General features: G+C 39.4%; 2 protein-coding genes across 8 annotated transcripts; one reads left to right on the top strand and one right to left on the bottom strand.

The window, feature by feature from the left end:
- Window positions 1–8,095: 8,095 nt before the first annotated feature.
- Window positions 8,096–17,243, bottom strand: LOC117505483 (phosphatidylcholine:ceramide cholinephosphotransferase 2-like). Of its 7 annotated transcripts, none has more exons than XM_034165152.1 (7): window positions 17,130–17,243; window positions 11,732–12,505; window positions 10,789–10,906; window positions 10,652–10,709; window positions 10,295–10,390; window positions 9,986–10,152; window positions 8,462–8,635 (listed from the first exon to the last, which is right to left on the bottom strand). In XM_034165152.1, exons 2-7 carry the CDS (start codon window positions 12,283–12,285, stop codon window positions 8,462–8,464), a joined length of 1,167 nt encoding a protein of 388 aa, XP_034021043.1. In that variant the 5' UTR covers window positions 12,286–12,505; window positions 17,130–17,243. The 7 variants fall into 7 exon arrangements, 5 of the variants coding, with proteins under 5 accessions (XP_034021044.1, XP_034021043.1, XP_034021042.1 ...); XM_034165151.1 differs by lacking the exon at window positions 17,130–17,243 and adding an exon at window positions 13,245–13,489; XR_004559087.1 differs by lacking the exon at window positions 17,130–17,243 and adding an exon at window positions 13,245–13,490 and having other exon boundaries at window positions 8,502–8,635; window positions 11,698–12,505.
- A 1,639-nt stretch (window positions 17,244–18,882) lies between these two features.
- aimp1b (aminoacyl tRNA synthetase complex interacting multifunctional protein 1b) lies at window positions 18,883–23,555 on the top strand. The gene is made up of 7 exons (XM_034164484.1): window positions 18,883–19,158; window positions 19,626–19,720; window positions 20,420–20,533; window positions 20,756–20,905; window positions 20,984–21,183; window positions 22,720–22,888; window positions 23,204–23,555. Exons 1-7 carry the CDS (start codon window positions 19,127–19,129, stop codon window positions 23,368–23,370), a joined length of 927 nt encoding a protein of 308 aa, XP_034020375.1. The 5' UTR covers window positions 18,883–19,126; the 3' UTR covers window positions 23,371–23,555.
- Window positions 23,556–23,809: the final 254 nt, after the last annotated feature.

Here is a 23,809-nt window from a genome sequence, read left to right as displayed (position 1 = left end):
TTAAATTTGTACAAGGGTGAAAAGTTCTAGTTTTGGTAAAACGTGATGCAAATTATTGGTTGAGCTAAAGGGGTTCTACAACCCCTGGCAAAAATTATGGAATCACCGGCCTCGGAGGATGTTCATTCAGTTGTTTAATTTTGTGGAAAAAAAAGCAGATCACAGACATGACACAAAACTAAAGTAATTTCAAATGGCAACTTTCTGGCTTTAAGAAACACTATAAGAAATCAAGAAAAAAAGATTGTGACAGTCAGTAACGGTTACTTTTTTAGACCAAACAGAGGAAAAAAATATGGAATCACTCAATTCTGAGGAATAAATTATGGAATCACCCTGTAAATTTCCATCCCCAAAACTAACACCTGCATCAAATCAGATCTGCTCATTGACATTGACCCTATGCCATGACATTGATCCTATGTGTCTTTTTGCAAGGAACGTTTTCACAGTTTTTGCTCTATGGCAAGATGCATTATCATCTTGAAAAATGATTTCATCATCCCCAAACATCCTTTCAATTGTCCAAAATATCAACATAAACATGTGCATTTATTGATGATGTAATGACAGCCATCTCCCCAGTGCCTTTACCTGACATGCAGCCCCATATCATCAGTGACTGTGGAAATTTAGATGTTCTCTTCAGGCAGTCATCTTTATAAATCTCATTGGAACGGCACCAAACAAAAGTTCCAGCATCATCACCTTGCCCAATGCAGATTTGAGATTCATCACTGAATATCACTTTCATCCAGTCATCCACAGTCCACGATTGCTTTTCCTTAGCCCATTGTAACCTTGTTTATTCTGTTTAGGTGTTAATGATGGTTTTCGTTTAGCTTTTCTGTATTTAAATCCCATTTCCTTTAGGCGGTTTCTTACAGTTCGGTCACAGACGTTGACTCGTTTCCTCCCATTCGTTCTTCATTTGTTTTGTTGTACATTTTTCGATTTTTGAGACATATTGCTTTAAGTTTCTGTCTTGACGCTTTGATGTCTTCCTTGGTCTACCAGTATGTTTGCCTTTAACAACCTTCCCATGTTTTTTGTATTTGGTCCTGAGTTTAGACACAGCTGACTGTGAACAACCAACATCTTTTGCAACATTGCATGATGATTTACTCTTTTAAGAGTTTGATAATCCTCTCCTTTCTTTCAACTGACATCTCTCGTGTTGGAGCCATGATTCATGTCAGTCCACTTGGTGCAACAGCTCTCCAAGGTATGATCACTCCTTTTCTCCTTTTTAGATGCAGACTAATGAGCAGATCTGATATGATGCAGGTGTTAGTTTTGGGAATGAAAATTTACAGTGTGATTCCATAATTTTTTCCTCAGAATTGAGTGATTCCATATTTTTTTCCTCTGCTTGGTCTAAAAAAAGTAACCGTTACTGACTGCCACAATCTTTTTTTCTTGATTTCTTATAGTGTTTCTTAAAGCCAGAAAGTTGCCATTTGAAATTACTTTAGTTTTGTGTCATGTGTGTGATCTGCTTTTTTTCTACAAAATTAAACAACTGAATGAACATCCTCCGACACCGGTGATTCCATAATTTTTGCCAGGGGTTGTAATACAGAATAGTTTGCACCGTCTGTTTTTGCTTAGTTATCAAGTTACTGGGTGACATGTTTTAGAAGCCAGTGAGCGTCAACCTTTCTTGATCTTTACTTTGGAGATCAAACATTCAGCACAGTCAAAACTATTCCATTTATTAATTCTATTAGGTCATCCAATAACTTGCATCTTTTTTAACCAAAACTGGAGCAACTTTAACTGTTGACACCCCACTGTACAAACTAAAACTCTCTTCCAGTGTTTATGCTGTTTTTTCCTCCAATATTCCCAAAACATTCAGTTGTACAACCCCTGGCAAAAATTATGGAATCACCGGCCTCGGAGGATGTTCATTCAGTTGTTTAATTTTGTAGAAAAAAAGCAGATCACACATATGACACAAAACTAAAGTCATTTCAAATGGCAACTTTCTGGCTTTAAGAAACACTATAAGAAATCAAGAAAAAAAGATTGTGGCAGTCAGTAACGGTTACTTTTTTAGACCAAGCAGAGGAAAAAATATGGAATCACTCAATTCTGAGGAAAAAATTATGGAATCACCCTGTAAATTTTCATTCCCAAAACTAACACCTGCATCATATCAGATCTGCTCATTAGTCTGCATCTAAAAAGGAGTGATCACACCTTTTAGAGCTGCTGCACCAAGTGGACTGACATGAATCATGGCTCCAACACGAGAGATGTCAGTTGAAACAAAGGAGAGGATTATCAAACTCTTAAAAGACAGTAAATCATCACGCAATGTTGCAAAAGATGTTGGTTGTTCACAGTCAGCTGTGTCTAAACTCAGGACCAAATACAAAAAACATGGGAAGGTTGTTAAAGGCAAACATACTGGTAGACCAAGGAAGACATCAAAGCGTCAAGACAGAAAACTTAAAGCAATATGTCTCAAAAATCCAAAAATGCACAACAAAACAAATGAGGAACGAATGGGAGGAAACGAGTCAACGTCTGTGACCGAACTGTAAGAAACCGCCTAAAGGAAATGGGATTTAAATACAGAAAAGCTAAACGAAAGCCATCATTAACACCTAAACAGAATAAACAAGGTTACAATGGGCTAAGGAAAAGCAATCGTGGACTGTGGATGACTGGATGAAAGTGATATTCAGTGATGAATCTCAAATCTGCATTGGGCAAGGTGATGATGCTGGAACTTTTGTTTGGTGCCGTTCCAATGAGATTTATAATGACTGCCTGAAGAGAACATCTAAATTTCCACAGTCATTCATGATATGGGGCTGCATGTCAGGTAAAGGCACTGGGGAGATGGCTGTCATTACATCATCAATAAATGCACAAGTTTACGTTGATATTTTGGACAATTGAAAGGATGTTTGGGGATGATGAAATCATTTTTCAAGATGATAATGCATCTTGCCATAGAGCAAAAACTGCAAAAACATTCCTTGCAAAAAGACACACAGGATCAATGTCATGGCATAGGGTCAATGTCAACGAGCAGATCTGATTTGATGCAGGTTTTAGTTTGGGGGATGGAAATTTACAGGGTGATTCCATAATTTATTCCTCAGAATTGAGTGATTCCATATTTTTTTCCTCTGCTTGGTCTAAAAAAGTAACCGTTACTGACTGCCACAATCTTTTTTTCTTGATTTCTTATAGTGTTTCTTAAAGCCAGAAAGTTGCCATTTGAAATGACTTTAGTTTTGTGTCATGTCTGTGATCTGCTTTTTTTCCACAAAATTAAACAACATCCTCCGAGGCTGGTGATTCCATAATTTTTGCCAGGGGTTGTAGATTGTACAAACTAGACCTTTTTGGAAGCTCTATGATCAGACCAATAATGTGGTATAATTTTCAATATGGTTGCTGCATTGTTAAATTTTAACCCCTACCTGGCTATAGCCAGATAGCCTAGGATGGCTACCATTTATGTAGGCCATGGTATACTCTGGATGATACCGATTAGGTCAAACTAGGCATTAGTCGAGAATTGGCACTGACAGGCAGTGTGTCCAATTTCTTGAATGTCCTTCACAATAAAGGCATTTTAATATCGATGCAATGGCAGTGTCACAGACTATGGGAGCTTTAATTATAAAAGTCATGACATTGTGACACACCAACATTTTGGCAAACTAACAAAACTTGGCCAACAATTTTTTTTTTTTTTTTTCTTCTCTGAAAAACGGAGGAAAAATTGGCAGTGTGGTCAAACTTTCATAAAGGTTTGATAAAATGTTTGGAATACTTGTCTGTCTTGTGTGTGTGTGTGTGTGTGTGTGTGTGTGTACGTACATAGATAGATAGGCAGATAGATCTGTATCGTAAATATTTCACGCCAATATTAACATATCCCCCCCCCCCCCCCCCCCCCCAAATAATTGCCATCAGCTCTACTACAAATGGACTTACGGTTTGGTCGTTAACGTGTAAAAATATTTAAGTCACGTGCCTTCTTTTGTCACATCTCGTAAAACATGAGGTTCTTCTCGTGTACTTTGCATTCTGTCTGTGAAAAAGAAACCAGGTTCCAGAGCTCTTATCGTGCTCCTTTTTCTCTGGAAGGATCTGAGGTCAATTCAAGTCCAGATTCGACGCTTTTATGCACTTTACCTTAGAATCAGCTGTTGTTATGTGAAACGTTTCTCATTAGTCCTGGCAGGTTCTGATTTCAGTCTAGCTGTAGTCAAACTTTAGTCTACATCTGTAAAGTACAAGATGACGATTTTCTCTCTTATACAAAGCTGTGTCCTTTCCCAAACCCTATTTCTGCATCTTTCACTCTCTCCATTGCCCTCCTCCTGTGTCCATCAACAACTTTGAGTTACTGCCTCTGGGAATACCAACTTGGACCATGATCTCCTTCTTTAGGAGATGGGACATGTCTGTCCTTGCTGATGTCCACCTCCCAGTGTGGATCTTGTCTGATAAGTCTGAGTTTTTATTACTATACTACAGTTGATGTTTCTATCATTTATACTGTGTTTTCCATAATAATGATCGTGTGTCCATGGAATTCTTTCTGTGGGTTCCTCTACAGGCATACGGGTGCTAAATTCCCACCTGCATCAACAAAAACTAGATCTGAAAATTCCGAATGTGTATGATTTATCATCTTTCTCCAGCTTGTGGTTTGTGATTCAAGTATTTGTGACAGTTCTCTCTGCTGACCCCCCAGGTCCAAGGTCAAGAAAAGCTACAAGGCTGAGAGAAATTATGTATAACAGAGCTGCAGCAGTTTTCACCAGCTGATGTGTCTGACAAATTGGTACAAGTTTCCACAAAGATGACCCCCCTGAGGACACTGTTCAATCTGAGAACATAAATGATTTTAACCCATTTCAGATAAAGTTTGAGCACGGCATGCCTGAAAAGTGGGAAGGTTGCTCTCAAAGCATTAAGTGAACGTCTCTGCAAGTTCAGCACTATCACCACATACAGATACACTTCTGACGGCCGAGTCCAGGAAGTCACTGAAAGCCTGGAGCTTAGTCCTAATCCAGGGAAAACGTAAACCCACAATCAGCTTCGCAAGCACTACAAGGAGGACAATCATCAAGTCTGCAAAGATCACCGCATCACAGATGAAGACGAGGTCAGTAAAACTTTGTTGCCCAAGAGCGCCTCTGTTGCCAGTCCATGCAAGCATTGAATAGTGGTGGATCCAGAACACATCCCTGAGGAACAAATGTATTTGATCCATGATCAAAATGTAATCAGTGTGCACACTGCAAAGCCTTATAAAATGACTGGAGAGGAAGGAGTGAAAACGTAAAAGTGACATCAGTCTTTTGGGGTGTCTGATTTAGCAGGTGCAAGCCAGACTGCAGGTCCCGTGTCTGAGCACAGTTTTAAAAAATAAACTCTTAATCACAGAATTAACAGTGCGCACTTTCCTCAAATTGGTGAGTATCGGTGCTGAACTTTCATACCTGTTACTGGACACATCCAGGCTGCTCTGTCTGGTACATACAAGGAGTTTTTTTTAATGGAAATGCATTGCAATTTGAACAGAATGTCTTATCTGATGCGAGAAAAAAATTGTTATACAAAATCCATTATTTTCAGGGTGGGCCAATAAAAATATTACTTTTAGATTGTACACAAGTTTTTGAAATGAGAACTTATTTGAAATTTTTATTTACAGACACATTTGATACTAAAGGTTTCCCACTTTGTCTCGTTTTCTGCACAGTTCAATAATTGATCACATGTTCAATCCACGCTCTTCTTTGGATTACAGTTGCAACACACACATTGAAGTTTGTGATGACATCGCCACACATCTCAAGAGGGATTCTCCGAATTTCCTGACGGATGTTAAATGAAAAATCTTTATTTTGGAAATTTTACGAATTAAGAGTGGTAACATTTCATTGGTCCACCCTGTACGGTGTTTATTACATGGAAAACCATACAAAAGCATTGGGACTCTTGTTTTTATCCTGTTAGTGCGAATATCCAGTTCATACGATGACTGTTCTGCTTTTATTACCGAGATATCATCAGTAACCCGACTGATGACCACATTCTGTTGCCATCCAGCCGCGAAGAAGTTGTCAGCATCCAAACTTTTGTCTTCAGGGCTTCTGTGTAGGGTGATGGAATGTTGAAGTAGTTGAAAATGTCTGGATAGCCTACCGCATGTCTGGCTTCCACTCAAATCAAAATCTGTGAACTTCACGAGGGAAATGTTGTAGGGATTCCCGTTGATTCTGTCTTTTCTCCAAATACCTCCTCTGATGTTCAGGATTGAGCACTTTAGTTATGTCAGACAAATTAGGTTGTCCGCCCACTGCCAAAACGGCATCTGCTTGCCATCCAGTATGGCTGCGTACACAAAACCGCATGTTGTGTGTGATGTCAATGCACATTGGCTATAGGTTGGAAAAAAATGTCCACCAACTTGCTGGAGATTGCACAAATTCTCAGGATGTCTCAGAAAGCAGTCCAATCAGTGGAATCAAATGCTTTGCAAAAAAAAAAAAAAAAAAAAGCATATGCTTGTTACTTTTTGATATTTTTATTGATTTATGCAGATTAAGAAATCCAGTGTACAGGAGCCATGGTGACCAAATCCATATTAGTTTTAAAACAAAAAGGCCTTTTTATTGCACTTTTTAAAAAAGTAAATAATAGGACTTTGATAAATTGGTTAGAAAAGGTTAAAAAAAAATGTATGTCCCAGTATTGTGTCAATACTGGGACATATTCCTTACATAAGTACAATATTAAGACGATTACACAAAAGGTGCAAATGTATTTACTCCGTTGCATGAATCCTGTTAATTTCAAGTGCTGCACCTACTGCAAAATGCATCCAAAGCAATACAAAGGAAATACATATGGCAAAGTAATGGAGAAGTGGACTTGAGACAGAAGGCTGTAGGCTTGAGTCCCTGATGGACACCAGTCCTCTTGTGCTTTTGATCAAGGTCATTAATCCCCCAGAATGTCATCACGAATGAATGTAATTCTGAGCGTCTTCTCTCGGGTGTAATTCTACTATGGGAGTGTAGTGTGCACCAAGTCAAATATGACATGTGATCAAGACATAATGCTGTCAGGCATGATCCATCTGCCCCCTGCTGGATATATATATATATATATATATATATATATATATATATATATATATATAATCCCACATGATCAAATATGTAAACAATGACACATTTTTGCAATTATGTACCACAGTGAAATTGAAATGTTTCCGTCTTTATACTAACAAATTCACACAGTAAGTAGTTACTGAAAGTTGTACCTGTGCTGTGGTCCTACATTTCCGGCAAGCTGAAAACAAGCACTTTTATATATTCAGTCATATTCTTTGTTGCCAGATACTAGAGTTGGCTTTCAAGTGTCCTATACAGAGAGTTGTAGCTTAGTTGACATGACAATAACATTTCAGTATCGTGAGCTAGTGTTTGGTTAACTTATTTCACTGATATGTATGTATATATGCACAATGTTGAAAATGTGAAGGTATTTTTGACATTTTAAAGCCACATCTCAGAATTTTTTTCTCACGTTTTAAATAATGCATTAAGGATTTTGTCGTCACCCAACACGTGTTCATCAACATTACCAAGTGATTCAACGTAATGGTGAGGTTAAGGGTTTGCCTATGAGGGGAGATCCCCCCCCCCCCACCTTGTGCGCTAAAAATGTGAAATATTTTAAATTTTGATCCCAAATTTCTCTAATTTTTTCTAATGCAGCCAACAGCTATAGAGGAATGGAAGCTGATCAAAAATAAATGTTTATTCTCAATATAACATTTATTTATGGTGAAATATTAGCATTAAAGTGTTGGGACGGTGCATTTTTTGAGTAGTATTCTACCGTGTTTGTAGCCTTGCAGTTTACGAACTGTTTAGTAGAGCGCCACCCAGGACTGCAACTAACCACAGAAATATTAGCACACTAAAGCAGCATGTTAAGCCGGGCAGCAGTTTCAACGCTAAAATAGCGACAACTTACTTTGTTACCAATCATGCCAACTGGACTGCGTACACTCCGCTAGCTTCAAACTAGCATGTCATAACATTAAACTTCGTATGAGAACATAAGATTGCATGTTATTGAGAAGTCAGGCATTCATTTTGGAATTAAGCGCTAAAGTGTTGGACAAACCAACTGTTTCCACTTGCTGTTAGCATTAGCTTGTAAAGTGAAGTGATTAAATGTTTTAGAATTTGTCCCTGGGGGAACATGAATTTCTGTCCAGTATTTCACGTCAGTCAACATGCAGTTACTGAGCTGTTAAGCCACATGAGTGGAATGACTGAGCCACGCTAACTTGGCTAAAACAAGACTGTGAAGATGTCGTTAATCCTATGTCTATGCTGCGGTCATTTCAGATCCATGGGTTCAGGTGTCTGATCCTGCAAGGCTTACATCATCCTCCTCATTCATCCCGACCTCCTTGTACAATCCTGTAGCGCTGTCTGCAGGACATCGGCAAGGACACGGGCCATGAAAACACGACTGGAACAACAGCCTGAACATTCTTCTCCAAGAAGGTAAAGATGGGGTTCCACCAGATCCTTGACAGGTACTTGTTTGGAGCCTCACAGAGTGCCTGGACATAAAATAACATAAAATTAACAAAGGTAACTGTCTTCAGCTTTAGGAACACCTTGGGTCTGGACTGCCATCCACCCAAGAAGACAATCTCTTTGAAGTCTGGTCAGTGACACACAAAACTATATGACAACTTTACATATCCTGCAAATATTTTTTCAATGGGTTCTATTTAATTAATCATTTTTATGTTTTATAAATGAAGTGATAGTTGGAAACGGTCACCAAAATAGTTTATAATTTAATACAGTAATTGATGAATCTGTTAAATGGACAGACTCTCACAATTAATATTTATTGGAAAAACAATGTTTGGATATTTAAAATTTGATTTTCACTAAAGTGATGGGAAGAAAAAACCCTACATTACTTAAAAATTAAATACAGATTAGCGTGACTACAACGTTTATACAATAGTGTAGGCTAGGGTTTGGTATCGAAAACCGGTTCCTGTTAAGACTCGATAAGAAATTATTTGATCATCATTTGACATCAATAGCCTTTTTTATTTACAATTCCATTATTGGTCCTTCAGTTCACATTATGCCAGAGTGGCCGTTGTTTTTGAGGGTGTGTATCGGAAAAATTATTTTTCGATGTTGATTGCTCTATTTAAACCCCAAAATTGTAAAAAAAATAAAAATAATAATAAATAAATAAATATATGTAACATGTTAAAAAAAAAGATTTTTCACAGCTGTAAGTTGTGCTTGTCAGGACAAATGTCATTCTGGCAACTTTCATATCTTAAAATTCAAGAACTTTAAAAATCTCAATCTAATTTTTTATACATGAAGACTGGGAGGGCAAAGCTCTGCATCACAAAAAAAAGCATTTTGACATTTAGAAATACCTTTTTTACTGAATTTTGGGTTTTAAGTAGGAAATGTACCAGATGCCCTGAACTGCTCAGACTGCTCACTAGATGGTGACAATATCTGCTCCAATGTGCAGCAAGGTTAATGTAAGGTGAAAATAAGATGGACTGTCACCCAAAAATCTTCTTACAGTTGTCTCTTGCCATTATGGGCAACTTACTTGTGTATAATCGGAATATTTACTAAAATGTATGAAGTTATTTAACAAGAAGAAGCATGGTTATGCAGAATTGGTTCACTTGAATTGATTTCTGTACAAATTTTAAGTTCTCTGAAATTTAGTGGTGTTAAAATAGAACAGCAAAACTGCAAGAAAATGACATTGTGCCATTATGTGATTATTGGATAATATTATTCTGGTGTTTTAGGTTCGTTATTAAATTATATCCCTAAGACTCAACTGCAATTCATTTATTCTGCGAAACTACAGGGATAAATCTCACTTTGTCATGCCCACGTGTCCTACATACGTGTGCAGTGGCCATGGTGTGATACCACCAGAAAATCCTGGTGGTGACAAAGTAGCCAATCACTACGTCTATGCTGTAGTGCTCATGGGCAATCAAGATGCAGACAATTCCTGAAGCACTTAGCAACCAGCACAGCCAATGGTACAGCCACATCCAAGGAGGAGAATCTGCAAAAAGGAAAAAAAAAAAAAAAAAAAATCAGTATTTTTGTTTTACAATTTACATCTGGATTAGCATTTTTGAAATCCAGTTATTGGCCATTCACAAATACAACTGTCTGCTAGAAACATGATGAGTTTCATTACGGACACTCTTTGATGAAGAGGTACGACAGCGTCAACATGACTGTGTGTCCGCTGTACAGGAAGTCCCCGCACATCATGTGGGAACCCGTCAGAGACAGACCTGAAGACAACAAACACAAACATTGTGGGTTTTGTTCCTTACTTTTTGGTTTCATGTTCATATCTTAAAATCTTATAAGGGTTGAGGGTTGGATAAACAACTTTTTTTTTCTTTTTTTTTCTTTTTAGCATTTGCTTCAAAGTTGTCCATGACATCACGGAAATGGAGGCAAAAAAAAGATTTTTAAAACCTTATACCAAAATTCATGAGTTCTTGGTGTGTGTTCTTGATGACGTTGATGAATAAAGTATGTGGGTTTACCTCCTCCTGATATCAGCCGGAGAATCCTCCAGATCTTCCCTGTGGAGTTGTTGTAGAGCTGCAGAGGAACCATTTCCTTACAGTCACCTTTTTGTTAACCGTGCACAGTCATGAATATGTATGTGCATGTTTTGTACCTTGGGGGCGCAGACCATGTGGTTTCCAGGCACCGGTAGCGTGGTGATGTACATGGTGATACAGCGGTACATGTACAGAGTCCCAATGAGGAAGAAACAACGGCGACCCACTATAGCCCTTGAAAAATGTGGACAAATTATTTCCGCACTGTCTGAAATACTACTTGAGGAACATCTCTATGAAGAAAATACTGATCAGGGATTAGTCCTAATTTTAAGATTCCATCGTTAACACAAAATTTGGTCAGTCAAGCACCTACTTATCAGGTTGTTCTTGAAAAACCATATGTGCCTTCCTGTGCTCTGTGTTCTCCAAATGCTCTGTTCCAGTGGTGGAGCAGCTAAATGCAGATTTTGAAGAGATTCCCCTAATTGATTATCCAAGCATGAAACTTGGCAAGAGCTTGTCAAAATTCACTGATGAGCCAAGCATAAATCCATGGCCACCATTTTTTTTCAAGGTGGCTGCCTACAGCAGTGGCATCAAAATTTGATACATCATGAACTAAACATATGATTACTTTGTTTGTATACGTTTTTAGTATTCTGAAATATAATACCAATTAAAGTTGTCCAAATGGTGTTGTGTAGGTGTACCCAACCCTGCTCTTGGAGATAGCTAGCAAACAGATGACTTGAGTAATCAGCAGATACATGTAGAAAACTAGCCAACTCCAGGAAGCAGGTTATAGAGACCCCTGGTCCTTTATCCTATAACCTATATCCTTCCCTTCATTTACATACACAGATGATATTCGCTCTCGGATTACTGTTCCATCATTTTGAGAACTAATTTTGACATCTCATGGTGTGCAGTATTTTGGGGTGTCTCGCGTTGTAATTTAGCACTATATAAGTAATCTGAAAAGAATTACTGTGATATACTGATATGATTTGAGCTAATAGTACCATCAAGTGCTCTTGGTACTTCTGCTGATCGTACTTGTGTTTAAGGAAGAGCCACTGGACAAACCAGAGTCCAACCAGGATCAGACCATTGACCTCAGTGACTGTGAATGCCCAGGGAACTCTGTCCACGTAGTCAAAGAACTTGTCGGGCAGCGGTGGGCTAACGGATTTATCCGGCACCCTCTCATGGACAACAGTGATGATGACTGTGGTGAAAATGAGGTTGAAAAGGGCGAAGAGGAAGGCCACGCCTGTCTTCCACCACTCTTTTGGCAGCTGGTCAGTCCTGTCATCAGACACTGTGATCTTGACGTATTCGCGGTGGCGTCTCAGTCCAGTTGTCAGCAAGCGAATCAGCTGACTCTGCCCGATCTGTCCGCAGCTTGAGCCGTGGTCTCTCTTTTTGCCTTCGCGGCCATCGCTGATGGCAGAGGGGGATGTTGGTGAGGAACTACAGCGAGTTGGGTTACCGTTGGCAACCTTCATAACATGAGCCATTGATGTTGGGCGAGGATCCTCAGTTGTCACAGTAACTTCCACATGGGTGGGGTAATCATCATCATCCTTGATCAGTTCTGAAGCTGCCATTGATAGGCTTTTTCTTTACCTTAGCAGAACAGTATTTGTGATTTGTTAACCAATCAGAGGCCTGTTGTTGTGATAACTGATATGTTTGTCTCTCTTCCTATATCAGGGAAAGGCTAGGATCCGCAGCAGGTCTGGTCTAGACAACATACAGATCAATCAGATGATCAGTGATGTGATCAATACCAGAAGCGGTCAAGGAGATGGGAGCTGATTGGTCAATCTGAAAGGAACAACACACAAAACACATTTTACTTGTACATATGTCTAAATTAGACCAGGAGATTTTATTTTTCCGAACATAAATAAGACACAAACAGAACTATATTTATTTAAAACTGTGGTAAACCAACACTATGCATGTTTAAATGCAATGTATTTATTTTAATTCTGCTAAAACAGTAAAACGGTATACTGTGGTTAAAAAACAATTAAGTCTTTTAAACTGGTTTTAAAATTTGCTTTTTTTTTAAGTTTTAAAAGTTTGAAACTGTTTCAGAGTAACAATAAACCATTTAAGCTTGTAGATTTTTTTGCAACAAATAGTGGATTCACATCGTTTGGTTATTAAACAAACAGTAAACAGGTCTAAACTTTTCAAAGGAACTTTTGAATTTAAGAAAAGAGTTTTACAGTAAATGGTTCAACAAGTAAGATAAAGGAGGATTTAAACTGGTTAAAATGGTAGACATGTTTAAACCAGGTTATAAAGTGTAGTGAACCAATGAACAGGTTTTAACACTTCATAACTAAGAATTAGCATTTTAAACAATGTCAAATACTTTAAAAAGTTGTTTTAATGGGTGGAAATTCTACAACACTTAAATAAAATTGTTAAAATTAGTTTGAAATTGTTGAAAATCATTTTCTGTGGGTTTTAGATTAGATTTAAACAGTTGTTGGGAAAATAAAAGTAAATCAGGTTTTAAGTGTTTTTTAGCAGCAGATTTTTCCCTCCTTACCTCCACCAGGTGTGTTAAGCCGCTAAGAGTCGGACAAGAAAAATTCCAGGAGCAGGACTGTGAGCGTAATTAAACACAGAGATTATATAATATGAGGTTTGGTCTCCTTTTTTTAACCTCTTTTCAGAACTACAATGAGCTGGACATTGGAGCCGCTGTGACTAATCCTCAGCATCGAGTTCAGGCGGGTTACGGCTGACGCCCAGATATGACAGACACACCCACAGAGGACAACAGGTGACACGCAGTCAGGCAGGTTTCTGAACAAATAAACGTCGCATTCTTTCACTGAGCAAAAGGATTAGATCTTTTAAGTACTGTTTTCTGTTTGGGGGGAAAAAAAACAAATTGGCACTTTTTCATCTACATTAAAAAAATTTTGATTTGAGGGGAGGAAAAAAAACAACCAGGTGATTATTTTTCTTCAACTTATGTGATTGCAATTAATTCCTGCAGTATTAAGCAAAAACTGAGTTTGATTTTTTTTTTAAACTTGTTTTTAACTCTCCATCAGTGAAATATTCCAGTTCTCGCAAAAACCATTTCCTATTTCAGTAAAACAAATTTCGCTAACCTCACTCATAAAATACTTGATTTCTGTGAAATCTTACCGATGCTTGAAGAATTACAATAACTGCAAATACCTGATTTATAAACATCCTTTATATAAACTTTTTGGTATTTTTGTACTTAAGCTATAGAGGAATTTTACTCATATCAAATATGTATAATGTTTGCATTGTTCTGTTCTTCTGTTGTAGTAAAGATATTTAATAAAAGATTAGTGATAAACCAATTTCTCCCCAAAAAATCATAAATAAATGAGTTGTTTAGTCCTAAAAACTGTCTGTCCATCCTCTGCTCATGTGTTATCGCTCTGCAAAGTAAATCCTAAAAATCCAGTTTCAGCCCCGATCCAGGTCAAAACACTTCCTGAAGACCATAAAGCTGATAATCAGCCGGCATCTGTGTCCCAGGGTGAGTTTTCTGGGAACAATTTACAGTAAATCACAGTGCGACGGTGGAAAAACGGTCTGGAACCCATCTTCCTGATAGGTCCATTTGAGGCGTGCGCTGCTTTTGTGTAATTTTAGTGACCTACATTGAATAGGCGGCCTGTCATTGTCTACTTTGGCCCCTCCTCTGAACTCTGAGAAAACAAAGCGCTCGTCTTTAAACATGGGTAAAGAGTTCAATGAAATTTCAAAAAGCAACAACTACGAAAGAAGACCGATAGATGTGGCTGATACTCGTAACGGCAGAAAAACTAAATCTGCATGACTGATAACGCACCACTAATTCAGTTTTGTGGAATTCCGACAAACGGAGGTCATGTGGCTCACCAGCATTTATTAAGCGGAAGAATCAAAAGGTTTGCCATGAAAGCTGCTGTAAACCAAGAAGACGACCTTAACACCGCCGGAATTTTCAGTAAATAAATCAAGACGTTTTATACGAGTGAGACCAAATTTGGAATTATTGCAGGTCAGCCAAGGACAAAATGAATTATACAAGTGATGCTTTGACGCGATCGGAAAACCATCATTCCGGAGCACCCCCCCTCCTAAAATTTAAAGAGTTGCACAACTGATTTCAGGGTTTTGTTTTGTTTGTTTTTTTTTCCTCTTTGCAAGTACATCAAAGTCTTTCATGATTTTTTTTTTTTTTTTTTGCTTATTTATTTAATGGTTGCGCATTTTCTGGACAGCTGTTGCATGTTGTCGAGCAGGTAGCTCAGCAGATAAGGCACAAGGAAGGTATTAACACATAGTTCACATACTGACTGGTACCTTATCTTTGTTCAACAGGCACGGCACGTATCGAGACAAAAGGTGAAATACCTCCGATCTCCAGAAGAAGAACTGTAAGGTGGCCATGCTAACCCCGTCTGCTGCTGGAGCATTGGAGTGACTGTATGTGCACAAAGTGTTTTTTTTTTTTTGTTTTTTTTTTTTTTTTGTCAGGTGCTTCGTTCAGTCACAGCTTCACAGTAAACTGGACCAAACAAACATCACGGTGAGCTGTGCGTTATCTCAGGTTTCCATTACTTTAAACAATAGCTTTGACTCTGCAGGTTCTCCAATCACAGCCACTCCAGCCTGTAAATACCTGCAGAGTTGCTGCTCAGTGGACCTCTGCGAAGGCCACATGTTCCTGAATGCTTAAAACTTGTTCTGGATCCAATATGTGCTACGATCCAAACTCAAAATACAATCCCTTCTTTTCTAGGACATTAGCCATCTGCCAAATTTCATCAATATGCTCTCACAGCTTTCCGAGTTAAATGTTGTTGTTTGCCAGATGTTCTTCTGCACCTCAGTTCCAGAATATATTCTGGATCACCTCTAAAACAGGATTGCTTATTTCCCAGAACATTATCCATCTGTGCACCAAATGTCATTACTTTCAGTTCTCCTATTATAAGACAAACGATGGTCAACAATTTAGCAGGGGCGGATCTAGCTTCTGGTGAAGGGTTGGGGGATGGATTGTGACTTGGGTGTGCCATCCTGGAAAACGTTAAAAATCTTTTTTTCCAGCATTCTAAGGCAAATTGGGAAGATAAATATGGTCACGCAAGCAATGTTAGCCATCCACAGGCATGCTATTTTGTGCATTTGAAACACAACACTGCCCACAATTCTTGTAATAATGGATGAAATTGCTGTTTCAACATGCATGAAGGCATTTGACGTGAAAGCTTGGCAGAGACACTTCTCCAAGCTGAGGTTTGATAATGGTCTGAAAAGTCTTCCTGATCCATCCAAAATTCAAAGTGAGTAATTCACCTGTGACCTGAAAATTGGCCGACTTTGGAATTTGAGACAAATTCATCTGGAGTCCAGGTTTATTCAGCCAAATGGTGACGAGAGACCGTAAAAGCTAGGAGACTTATCGGTATGGATTATTTATTTATTTTAGCGTGTGTTTGGCTACATCTTTATTGTAAAAATGGGCGTGCTCAGGAACACTGCACATATTTATTAGAAAGTGACCACTTAGATCATCCTTAAAATGGTTGGCGCCTTTTGTTATGGAATTATTCATACATACACACACACACACATATATATATAAAACTTGATGAATTTCTGCAACTGTAGATACCAAAATTGTAAAATTATTCATGTGACTTTTAATATTATAAATATTTGAAACCAAGGAGTGTTTTTGTGTTCACCCTGTATATATAACTTGCCAGGCTACACATAAAAACTATGGAGTATCGCGGTCGCCAGTTAGCTATGTTGATATGGCTACAATGACGCTGCATTGAATTTTCAGATACATCATTTTTATTTCAAACACTGCAAATCTTCTAATTCTTTATGCACAACATTTATCAATCATAATTTTTATTCCCATATTTTAATCACACTTTTGGGCTGCAGATCTGAGAGGGGGGAGACTCCCTCGAGGGCCCCCTGCTATATCCACCACTGTCTTGGAGGTATTATTATGACAAACCTAAGTTTTTCACATAACTACTTTCATTTTAGCAGCGGCTCTTTATAAAAGCCGATCTGACCATATGAGCTGTTTCCAGCTGCAGCAAAAAAAAAAAATAAATAAATAAATAAATAAAATCAAACCTAATTAAGTTAAATGTGGGTCAGGAGGATTTAATCAGCTGACTCAGCACAAACACACACGGGACTGTTGCGCCAAAAAAAAAAAAAAAAATAATAATAATAGGTTTATTTTCTTAACTTATAGATTGAAGGTGAATTTAAAAAGTTTCCCTCTTTAATGTCAGATCAGCTGACTGCTATAAAACTTTAACATTTACCAGTGACGCACGCGCCCCCCCCCCGCGCAGGTAAAAACTTAAGCACAAACTTTTTTTTTCTTTCTTCAAACTCGCGAAGACGCACCGATTCTTACCTCCTCCCTCCCGCGCGCCTCCGCTTCTGCTGGATCTGTTTCTTCCAAACCATCTCAGGATCCGCCCGCGTGCGCTCACAGTTTCGATAGGAGCGCTCGCGCGGTACCGCCGTTTGTAAAACGTCCGGATCACTCAGAGCAGACGGAGGCCGCCGTCCGCCATGTTGCTACTCTCTTCCCACGTGTACAGGTAGTAAGAAAAGGAGGTGGGCTATACCTGTGTTCGACTCCTGCTCACGCTGCCTGTCTGACTTTAGGTAGCACACTTTCTTTGCACTGCGTAGCAACTTACCTGCTGCGTTTTTGTAACCTGGGTACACAGGTCGGGAACCTACAATGTGGCGGCCATCTTGGTGAGGGCATCTGGTGTTGGACAATGTTGACAACTTCCGCGCACAGGTAGACCTGTGATCCCGAACCGTTGCCATGTGGTACCGTATTCTTTGTTGGGGATATGGACTGACGCCCCACATCCCGAGGGAGTCGTAGGCTGTCATCGGCTTCACAAAATAAACTCCAGCATAAACGTCTGGGGATTATATCTTTGCTGCACCAGTGCAAACTTGCTACATATAGTTCTGTTATGTCACAAGAATCAAACCATTTGTCTGCATTTTGACAATATGTCTTAATTTGCAACAAATTTGTCACCACACTGAAAAAGAGGAGCATAATGTAAACGAACATGGTCTTTATACATCAGAAAGTTCACATTGAACAATGGAGCGAAGCTGACTTGGTCTCTTCTCAGGCAACAAAGGGAGTAGTAAGATGGCTGCCCTGCACCGTCATGCGTCGACGTATAAAGACTGATCCATAGACTACGCATGGATCCGTTTCCCGCTTTCTTTCCATATGTGATGCACCAGCTTCCGCTATTTTGCCCATATATGGCGTCTGTACCTGCCGTAGACTTAATCACCTGACAAGAGTGACTGCTTGATTTAGCCAAATAAAAAAAAAATAAAAAAAAACTTTATTTGTCCCCAAAGGGCAATTCAAACGCCAAGAGCAGCAATATTTCAGACAAACAACAAACAATGAATACAAATAAAATACCACAATAAATAAATATCAATACAATTATAAGTATTTCAGAAGTAAAATAGTTATATCATACATTATTAGGGAATTGCAAACAAAATTCACTCCTGCCATGGAAAAAAGGAGTGAATTTTGTTTGCAACACTATATATATATATATATATAAATCAAATATCCGGGCCATTGATCCGGAAAATTGTGGGAGATCATAAAATGCATAAAATTAAAATAGTGCTTGGCGCGCCAGAATCTACCACGCGAGGGCGCTGTAATACTACTGGTAAACTACGTTTTATTTCGAGTATCTGCACTTTCTCCATGAATTCATTTTTATTTTTCACTTTTTCACCTGCATTCATCATAAAATCCTTGTTTTTCATACTTTTCCGTCCTTCTGTCACCTTAACTTTATCAAAATGTATATCTCATACAGGTGATTCAATAATTAAACGAAAAATGTTTGCTTGGACAAGTGAGGTATGTTTGTCTTTTTTAAATAGACTAAACTGACTAATATATCATACAAACAAATGTGTTTAAATACAACAATAATAATAATAATGAAAATCCTCAAATGTCACCTTAGTACCATAAAATAGAAAAGTAGCAAATCAATGCTTTCTATGATGTGCTAAAATTAAATAATATGAGGGAGGTGAATCCTCACCACAAGAAACAGAAAATTTACAATAGACAATACACAGTAACAGCAGAATAATAAAATCTATTTCAAAGTCAAATCAAATTGTTCTGTAGCAGTCTTTGATTCATTGAAACCCAAGCAGGACGACCCTTCGAAGCTCTTGGTACGGAGGGGAAGCTATTTGACCTTTGACACCCAGCCACAAGGCTTCAGCGGAAGACGGACACAGACAGCTGAGAGACGGACACAGACGGAGACACCGACCCGCTGAGGGTTTACTGTGAGCGACACCGCAACATCATCTGCAAACATGTCCAACGACGACGAGCCATTTAACCCGAGGTACTGTGTGTGCGTGCGCAAAAGTCCTCCTCTCTGTCTCTGTCCTCATTTCATTTGTTTTTACCGTTTGATGTTAAAGAAGCTTCGTTCTTCCACTTGGTTTTATTTTTAGCTGGAGGCCTCTGACTGCAGCTGTCTACTCGTTTAACACTCGGCCTCATGTGCTGCAACCCCGTCACGCTAAAGTTAATTTTAAATGAAAACTCAATGAAAGTTAAGTCTGGATTAGCTAATGATGTCATTTTAAAAATATATACGGTATCGTACCACTCAGTCTGGATACACTTTCCCATTCGGGAAATCTAACATTTGTCTGGCGTCAACAAATTTGTCAAATTTCAAGTAACACTGACGTGTGTGATGTAAAACATGGGAAAAGTTCTTTCTCTTCCTGCAGATCTACAGATTTTATATCTTGAGTGTCTTATTGAAAGTGGTTTTTTTTTGTATTATTATTTCTATGTCAGCTTGGCTGCAGCTCTGATGAAGCTTGATCCAGAGGACGGCGAGAAGATCCTGGAGTACTTCAAGACTCAAGCCCTGCTGACCAGAGAGAAAGCCTGTAAGATCACAAATACGGCTTTATGCAATAAACGTGTCATAAAGCCTCAATCCATTGAAATTACAACTCCTGGAAGATGCTGTGTGCAAAAAAAAAAAAACAAAAAAAAAACAGTGGCGGCTCTGTTGGGGGGGGGGGGGGGGTGCAATGCCCCTGACAAAGCTGGTGGCCAAAGCTGTGCTTAAAATATGGGAAAGCTCTTGCATAAATGCTGAATAAACGCTGCTGAATGCAAATTAAAAATTTTTACAAAAATGATGGCTGGAGTGAGTATTTGCGAGGGGTGATTGACAAGTTTTGAGCCCGACCAAGAAAAAGTAGGGTGTGGTTCTCCATCTTTTCCATTCAGAGAAATCAACATTTCTCAAAAATGTGTGAAGTTTTTATGCTCACTTGTTGAAATATTGAGAAATGTTTTCTCAGAATGCTAAAGATGGAGAACCACATCCTATTTTTTTCTGGGAGAGGCTCAATACTTCTTAATTGCCCCTCATAGATTCCCAAGTTACCTTAGAATGCAGGAAAAATTTCTTTTAAAAGTTTCCATGGTGGTACAAGAAACCAACTCACAGTGCCCCCCCCCCCCCATTGTGATGATAGAGCCGCCCCTGACAAACATGTTGGTGGAGAAATATTCATCTGATGTTCTCCTCAGTGGATCATGTTACACAAAGATGTAATGGTCCGTTTGTGTTCCAGTGCTGCAGGCGTCGGTCAGAGAACAGAAGAAGCTGCTGGTCGAAAACGCAAAACTGAAGAAAGACATCGAACAGCTGAGAGGACAACTGCAAGACAAACAGAGGAGACGTGCTGGTAACCAGAACCTAGAAATGACCCCAACAAACTCTACCTATGGATTAGCCTGGAAAACCCAGCCTACGTAGACAAGCTCGACAAAACTGAATCTCTTTATTCTCGACACACGATACCATCAGCCATATTGTCTCCAAACAGCTATAACCCTGAGTTTGACCTTTTAGTGGCTCTAGTCTTTTCCTCTCAGATGATTCTGTCTCTATTTGTCTTTTTCCCCAGCCAAATTGTTGCTTGCTCCGCCCCCTCTACCTGCCAATCATCTGTCCTCCCTGGCTCCCCCTGCTGGAGAAGCCAGTGCTGCATCTCCAACAAGCTGCTCCTCCTCATTTGACCAGACAGATGGAAAGAGGAGGAAAGGAGAGAGGAAAGGTGATGAGGCAAAATTAGTTATGAGGAAGGAAGGAAGGATGGGAGAAAACTTTTTAACTCTCCTCCTCTTTCTCCCAGCTCGATCAGGCTCTGGCTCGCTCTCTTTGGGAACGGAGACTCGAGTTGACGTGTCCCGCCTGGACCTGAAGGTTGGACAGATCCTTAGTGCCCACCGTCACCCTCTGGTGGAAATGCTGCTTGTCCAGGAAGTCAACGTAGGAGAACCTGCTCCCCGGACTGTGGTCAGCAAGCTAGGCGGGAAAACAAACGTGGATGAGGTTTGTATTCCTCTAAATGTTGTGGTTCCTTTTGTTTCTCCTCCAATTAATTTCTATTTCGCTTTTCCTTTCGAATTCCTCACCTACTTTTATGCCTTACTTTCCTTCACTCTTCTATCCTTGTTTTTCTTCTTTTCTTTGGGTTTTCTTATTGTTTGTATCCTTTCCCTTGTGTACCATCCGTTCCTCGTATGCGTGTTGCGCTGTTCTTAAACTTGGTGGTTTGCCATCACAATCGTCAGGCCTCCAACTCAGCTGATTTCTGGAAGCAGCTCTCATATGACCGCAATTGGTGCAGGGTTATCCCAAGCAATCGCAGCTAGGGCTGGGCGATATGACCTAAAATTCATATCGCGGTATAAATTTAATCCCTTCACAGTAACGGTATATATTGCGATATAAAATTAAGTGTAAAAATTATAATGGAAGCATTTCTGAATGGGTTATATAGTCCTTTAGCAAAGCTAATGTAAAAAAAATGTAATTTTCATAACATTTGTTGTGCAGATCTCAAAACTACAGCTACAATTTGCCAGAAAGTACATCTAAGATACATACCTAGATTTGATGTTTTGGTGAAGTTTCATCTCTTGAACACTAGATGGCACACCCACTCCAAATACATGAACCGTTTTCAGGATGGAGGCATTTCCTCATTTTCAAAACAATAAGAAACCAGCAAAAAAATAAGTGTTTCATTTACTCATATTTGAAGTCTGTCAGGGTAAATCGTTGTTCCCTGGCTATTTTAATGCACCCGGTTAAAACAATCCTTGCATTATTTAATGTGGTGCTTTCTCAACTGTTTGATTCAAATCGTGACAGAGCCATCTGCATCTGCTGAAATAAACAACGGCTTTGCAAATGTTGCATGTAGCTGTCATGGCTTTGTGGTGTTTAGCAAACACGTTCACGAAAGAACTTCTCAATGCTTGCCTGTTTAGCCTGTTTCCTGGATCGAAAAAATTCTGCAGGTTGTATTGGAAGCATTGTCATGATTGGTCAGTGGAGTCCAAATCTTTACCGTGGGCCATCAACTGTAAAAAAAAAACGCGCAGCCCTAATAACAGCACTCTGCAAAAGTCGTGAGAAGTTGTTAGTTCCAGAGCTCAATGGACTCCCAACCACCTCGACCCAATCTAAGATTGAGGTGTGAACCTTGACTCGGATCAGCCCAACGTTGACCCTGTGCAACTCAGAGATTCTCAGGGTGAACTTGTCATACACATCATCCTCAACTTTAGATATCTCAGTAATTATTTACAAGCTCGGCAAGGAAGATTGGACACAAGGTTGCACCAAGCCCACACCAAACACGGTTAACGGCATGAGGTTCACCGATCTTCCCCGACCTATGCAGAGCAGTGCCCAGGCACTGCTCGCGAAAACTTTGCACCAAACGCGTTAAAGGTCAGGTGTGATTCCTTTTGTGCCGTTCTGTGTTTTCCGGTTGTTCTCTTCTTTCTCCATCTTTTCATCTTCTCTGTAGCGCTTCTTCTTCACTTGTTTTACTCCTTTATTCTCACGTTCTCTCAGCTACAGGGAGCTCTGGCAGTGTTGCTGTGCAATGTCAAGGCCTGTAAGGTGAAGGGCGTGGTCTCTCAGGCCCGCTTCCTCTGCTGCTCCGCCTCCGACCGTGTCGAGCTTTTGGTCCCACCCACGACCGCCATCCCAGGAGACAGAGTCACCTTCCTCAACTACCCTGGTATCTTATTGTAAAAATCTAAATTTATCTAATTATTAAATGTGACCTAATAATGGATGAAACTCAAAAGGAACAGTCGCATTTTAATAATGATTTATGAAAAAACTAAATGCGCATAATACCAGTTTTGTCCTCAACAAATTTTTCAGTTCTGATTATAAGAACCTGGTGGTTTCTGAAAACCTATTTCTGCAGATTCTGTGACAAAATGTGCATGTTTGCCTGGACAACAATCTGATTGATATTCCTGATGCAGTCATTGGACTGGTTGACAATCTTGTTGCATTTGCACGTTTTTGGTTTTGGTCATTGTAGGTGAACCTGACAAAGAGTTGGTGTCGAAGCAGCGGGTGTGGGACCTGCTTCAACCCGACCTGCGTGTGGACTGCAGGGGCGTGGCCAACTACAAAGGCTGCTCGTTCGAGGTGAAGGGGAAGGGTCTGTGTCGGGCTCCGTCACTCACCGACTGCGCCATTGGATAAAGTCGCAACAGGTGCTTTTATTGTGAAGAGGCCAGATGTTGTCAGTACAAGCGTGGCTAATTACCCGAGTGACTTTTGTTTTATTTTTTTTTCTTCTGGGTGATATGAGCCTTTCATGAATATATTGGTGTGTCATCTTTGCCAATATGAAAACCTTTATTTTACTGAATAAACAATGCATAAAACACTTTCTGTTGGAAATTATATCATTACATAGTTTGTCCAGCATAGTGAACTCTGACAGTATTGTTTACAGTGCTGTCAAGAGCATAACTGGGACCCCCATCACCCCTTAATCACAAGAGATAGAGCAGAAAAGCAACCAGTGGTCATTAATTTTCAGAGTGGGTGTTTTACAATGAAAAGAGATGAGTGCTCGTCAGCTAGGTGGAGCTAAGAAGTTTTTTTTCATGCAAATGCTGAGTTATGTGGTATGGCA

Source organism: Thalassophryne amazonica, chromosome 23 (assembly GCF_902500255.1).
Source record: "Thalassophryne amazonica chromosome 23, fThaAma1.1, whole genome shotgun sequence".
Lineage (NCBI taxonomy): Eukaryota > Metazoa > Chordata > Actinopteri > Batrachoidiformes > Batrachoididae > Thalassophryne > Thalassophryne amazonica.
The sequence above is the reverse complement of the archived record's forward strand: the minus strand, read 5'-3'. Positions and strand labels throughout refer to the sequence as shown.

Coding starts and splice junctions, on each gene's coding strand:
- LOC117505483 (XM_034165152.1), bottom strand. CDS start 12,285: ATGGCAGCTTCAGAACTGATCAAGGATGATGATGATTACCCCACCCAT. Junction 10,710..10,788: donor ACATGGTCTGCGCCCCCAAG/GTACAAAACATG, acceptor GTTCCTCTGCAG/CTCTACAACAACTCCACAGG. Junction 10,391..10,651: donor CCGGCTGATATCAGGAGGAG/GTAAACCCACAT, acceptor TGTTGTCTTCAG/GTCTGTCTCTGACGGGTTCC.
- aimp1b (XM_034164484.1), top strand. CDS start 19,127: ATGTCCAACGACGACGAGCCATTTAACCCGAG. Junction 19,721..20,419: donor GCTGACCAGAGAGAAAGCCT/GTAAGATCACAA, acceptor TTTGTGTTCCAG/TGCTGCAGGCGTCGGTCAGA. Junction 22,889..23,203: donor CACCTTCCTCAACTACCCTG/GTATCTTATTGT, acceptor TGGTCATTGTAG/GTGAACCTGACAAAGAGTTG.